The sequence below is a fragment of the Trachymyrmex cornetzi genome, unplaced genomic scaffold (assembly GCF_001594075.2).
Source record: "Trachymyrmex cornetzi isolate Tcor2-1 unplaced genomic scaffold, Tcor1.1 scaffold840, whole genome shotgun sequence".
In the NCBI taxonomy this organism is placed as follows: Eukaryota; Metazoa; Arthropoda; class Insecta; order Hymenoptera; family Formicidae; genus Trachymyrmex; species Trachymyrmex cornetzi.
In genome coordinates this window covers 1-5,201 of record NW_017300181.1, presented here as the reverse complement: position 1 = coordinate 5,201, position 5,201 = coordinate 1, and the positions used below count along the sequence as shown (strand labels likewise).

Here is a 5,201-nt window from a genome sequence, read left to right as displayed (position 1 = left end):
AGGCAGCACGACACTTTTTTTTCAAGTGTTATGCTATTTTCTATATATAAGATGTTTAGAAATTATTAAATTTTGGTATTTTGTTTTGAAACTGCGTATCTTAGTAGATTTTGAGTAGAACTGTCGGGAACTGTTGCTAAAAGTGCAAATATTTATCATTTTCTCGTACTTTAGAGGAAAACTGACGTGCCAGATTCGCGACGTTAGCACGCTATATTTTCAATCTTGTTTTTTTCATATTAAAAGTGCGGAACTATTTATTATTTTTAGGTAGAACTGTAGAACTATGAAAAGTGCTACTGGAACTGTTGTACTTTTTTTGATATCGATAGAATGCCGTGCTAGCTTCACAGATCCTAATGTTACAGCGTTATATTTCGGCAATACAAATAAAAATTGTTTTAGAATAAATAAATATTATGATCTTTATATACAAAATATTAAAATAATATATATGATAAAAAATTCCGTACATTTAATGTTTAATTAATTATAACGATTAATAAAATAAAATTAATGGAAAGGAAAATAAATATATAAAACATAAATCTAAATATTTTCTGTTCATATAATATTAATTACATAAATTTTTGTATTGTATAACAAAAACTTTTTATATTATTATGTAACGTTATATCTCATAAAAGGCTTAGGACGCTCGCACGGTATGCAAGAGATCCGGGTTCGACTTTCGGCCGAGGTAATATTTTTCGCAATAAGAATTAATTATTTACAGATTTTAATATGTTATTCATCATTTTTAAGATCGTTTCGAAGATGCGAATAAACATAAAAAAAATTTGTTAAATTGCCAGTCAATTTAACTCGTGATATTACTGCGGTAGTTTAATAGAGTTAGCGTTTCAAGACCGAAAAATCATTTCGGCGCGCGTTTCTGGGTACTACATACGTAGTATATAAATTCACATAAGAATCATACAAGCATTAAGATCCAGCTAGACCGTTTAAGGCTTTGATTTCTATAGTTTGTGATATCTCATAAATTAATTAAAAATACATTTTTGTATTGTATAACATAAATAAAAACTGTTTATATTATATAACGTTATAATGTGGGTGTGTGTGCATTGCACAAATTAAATAAAAATATTTTTTGTATCACAGCAAAATACTTTTTGTATCACACAAGAATTATAAAAATAAATTATGCATGTCCATAGATTTGTTATCGTAAATTTGCTTACGTATAGTACGTTTTTTGTTATAAGTTCGTAATTTGAGAATCTTCTTATAATTTTAAAATATAAGTTATGACAATTCAAAGTATGACTAGCATTAACTTTTGCAAATTCTGCACCTAGAAATGATGTCCAATTAACATTTTGAAAGTCATTAAAAAATTTACAATAATGACGAAACATTTGTTCTAATTTTATAAACATATTAAATGTTTGAACGTTAACAAAACATAAAGAATTGTATAATATTTTAGTCGTACAAATTCTGTAAATAAATAATACAATGGAGTTGGCGATTTTACTGATGAATACATTTATTGCAAGTTTTACATGTTTAGTAATAGATCTTATAATATAACCAGCTAGGTTATACAAACTATTTAATTCTAAATTTGACAAATATGGTATTGAATTTTTAGTAAAGGGGGGATCTCATTTTGACATACCTATATTAATATTATTAATCACAGATTTGTTTTTTCCTTTTCTTTTGATAAATATTCTTAAGAATCATATTGTGTAAAAAAAAATCCATTTAAAAAAATTAAGGTGACCTTCATATATTTTTGGCGCCTCCACCTAGAAAAAACCAACATAACCAAAATAAGTTCCCCTCGAAACCCTTCCACTTTCATTTGAAATATTTTTTTATATTATCAAAAATAAGCAAGATATTCAAGATGTTTGATTTAAATGGACCACCCTGTATAGCGTTTACGCAAAAATTAAAAAGAGCTGTATCTCATAACCCTTTGCCAACAAACGAAAATAAGAGAGGTACAAACTGGTACAAATGATTCTCTTTCGAATGCCGTTGGTCCCATTTCGATATCTTTAAAAATGGTCGACTTCCCCTTTTGGTGCATTTCCGAAATTTTGAAATCGCTGTATCTCCAAACCTTTTGAGGTACGAACGAAAGTAAGAGAGATACAAACGATTCTCTTTCGAGTGCCGTTGGTCCCATTTTGATATCTTAAAAAATGGCCGACTTCCCCTCTTGGCGCATTTCCGAAATTTTGAAATCGTTGTATCTCCAAACCCTTTGAGGTACAAACGAAAATAAGAGAGATACAAACGGGTACAAACGATTCTCTTTTGAATGCCGTTGTTCCATTTCGATGTTTAGAAAATTGGCTAAGTTTGCCATACATATAGGGGTTGCGCAAAAATTGAAAAGCGCTGTATCTCCGAATCCTTTGAGGTACAAACGGGTACGAACGATTCTCTTTCAAATGCCGTCCCATTTCGATATCTATAAAAGTAGCCGACTTCCCCTCTTGGCGCATTTCCGAAATTTTGAAATCCCTGTATCTCCGAACCCTTTGAGGTATTATACAAACGAAAATAATGGAGGTACAAACGATTCTCTTTCGAATGGCATAAATGAAATTAAAAAATCTTAAAGTTGGGCGCTGGCCATTTTTTATTTTTCATTTTTTGTTTAGAGGTACAAACGAAAATAAGGGAGGTACAAACGGGTACAAACGCGCTACGGTATTAATTTTTATTTTTGATAAAGTTGGGCGCCAGGTTCACATCAGTTAAAAACCGAACTCCAATAGCATCGCTATTTTACCAATTTATATCTACATGTATCAGACTAGAGATTAATATTAAATTTAAGTAATCAAAGCAAAATTTACTAAACTTGGATGTTGGTTTTCTTTCTTCTGATTAATTCCAATCTCAATCTTAATCTCAATCTCTAGTCTAATACGAGCATTACACACATTACAATACAAGATTTACAACACATACATACGGTTTAGAAAATATTAAAGGATAACTACGTACTACTATATGAATGTATGTATATTAATACATAACACGAAATTTTTTTCTCTTTTATGTTTTTTCTTTTTAGTAAAGCTCTAAGACTCATTTCTAAAAGCATATAATTATTTTTTAATAATCCTGTTGGAGCAATGAATCGATCCACATTGTAACCCCATTGCAACTCGATCGATAGATCGACAATTTATTACAGATGGCGCAGAGCTGTGGTTCTAACGACATTGGTCACCTTTCTATATACTTATTATTAAAAGGATATATATATATGGCGTGTTGCCTGTATTACTCACGTATCGTATCTAATAAAGAACTTAAGGTTAATTGTTTGAGAACAAAGTGAAGCTCAATTATTTTTGTGACGCCTCCTCATATTCCGTTAAGACATTTACAACAAATCCCTAGTGCGGATGAAGTTTGTTTTATACGTACAAAGTGTAAGACTTTTATATAAATTATGTGTTGTTACGAGTCAATGCCAGAAATCGGTAACAAAATTGTAATTTAAAAATTTTTTTCTGTTTTTCATATGAAATTATATGTAGTATAGATTATTTGATTGTTTATACTAATTCTAGAGATAGATTTCCAAATCTATAAAAGTAATACATAAATACGAAAAATATATAATTTATTGCATTTGATGAACTATACGACTTAAAAATCTTCATAAAATTATGAAATTCTGTTTTCTCTGATGGTTGATTTCCATATTTATAATACATTATACATATTCATCATTTTATGACAAAGATATATAACGTTGAAAATTGACAGCTAATTCTTGTTTATGTAACTACGTTTACATTTTATTTATATTTGTAAAAAGTAAATTAATTCATATTATATTTTTATTATGTTTATAGGTATTCGCTTCTCGATGGACGTTTCACGGGATGAAGTTAAGGCTTTGTCGGCCTTGATGACATTTAAATGTGCGTGCGTCGATGTACCATTTGGCGGTGCAAAAGCTGGAATTAAGATTAATCCAAAGAATTATTCGGAACACGAACTGGAAAAAATTACTAGAAGATTTACGTTGGAATTAGCAAAGAAGGGATTTATCGGTAAGAATTCAAGCTAAAAATAAAGAATAAAAAACAATAAAGAATAGCTTTCTTTGACTTTAGCTAAAAGTGCCGAGACTTTGATGAAGACATTCTCTGATGTAATAGTATCATAAGCGAATGGAGGCGTGACATTTGCACGATAATTTTAGACGTTGTTGAAAAGACATGAAAACGTATAAGGCTGTACCACTGTCTCGTAATGTCTATGCTATACACGTTTATGAAGCTAGCATATTATATACAGGGTCCGGCCGAATAATATGTAAAAGCGGGCACGACGTGATTCCTTATGAAAAAATAAACAAAATATATAGAATAAACTTTTTCGATTTTCTGCTTAGTTTTCGAGAAAATCGAGTTTGAAAATCCGCTGCGTACGTATGCTAATTGTGGCTAACAAGGGAACCTCTCAAGATGTTAAATTCTGATTTTAATGAAATTTTGTGAACTTGTAGCTTATATAAAGAGATGAATTTAGAAAATATTAGTTATGGCTAAAAAACGGTTTGAAGGGGTGAAATCACCCCTTACATGTACAGGTTTTCAGCTTTTTCCATTATATCTCGAAAAATATTTGAGATATAAAAAAATGTTTTTTACAAAAGTTTTACAATAAAATCAGCTGTATTTATTCGCGTTTTTAGAACAATTATTTACCAATTTTTTGTCAAAATTTTCGAAAAAAAATTGTTAAATAATTATTCTAAAAAAATATTAATTATTGACGTAAGTAAATAGAGTAAGTAAATAATTTTATTGTAAAACTTTTGTATAAAACATTTTTTTATATCTCGAATGTTCTTCGAGATATAACGGAAAAAACTGAAAACCGCTGTACACATAAGGGGTGAGTAGTATATGGGAAGCTTCGACCGGTCAAAACAAACCCCCTCCACTCCATCTCCAGACAGGTGGGCATGGCCTAGACGGGCCTGTCTGGAGAAATGGTGCACTCTGATTGGCTGGTGACGTGGGGTGGGATAACGAGGTAATTAAATGTCGCGTTTTGATTGGCTCGGTCCATAGCTGACCGCGCGACGATTGGAGAGGGCAGGGGTGTCGGCAGAGAAGAATACCATGGTAAAATGGTGGATGGCAAAAACCGAGGAAAAATGGGACCGAGAACTTTGTTCGTTACGG

General features: G+C 30.8%; 1 protein-coding gene across 1 annotated transcript in view; it reads left to right on the top strand.

Annotated features, from left to right (window-relative positions):
• The window catches only part of LOC108769024 (glutamate dehydrogenase, mitochondrial), a 32,201-nt gene extending 28,032 nt beyond the window's left edge, over positions 1-4,169 (top strand). Inside the window, exon 2 of the mRNA XM_018519754.1 lies at positions 3,859-4,169. Within this exon, the coding sequence (XP_018375256.1) occupies positions 3,859-4,075 (217 nt within the window). The 3' untranslated portion in view covers positions 4,076-4,169. The remainder of the gene's footprint in view (positions 1-3,858) is intronic.
• The last annotated feature ends 1,032 nt before the right edge of the window (positions 4,170-5,201 follow it).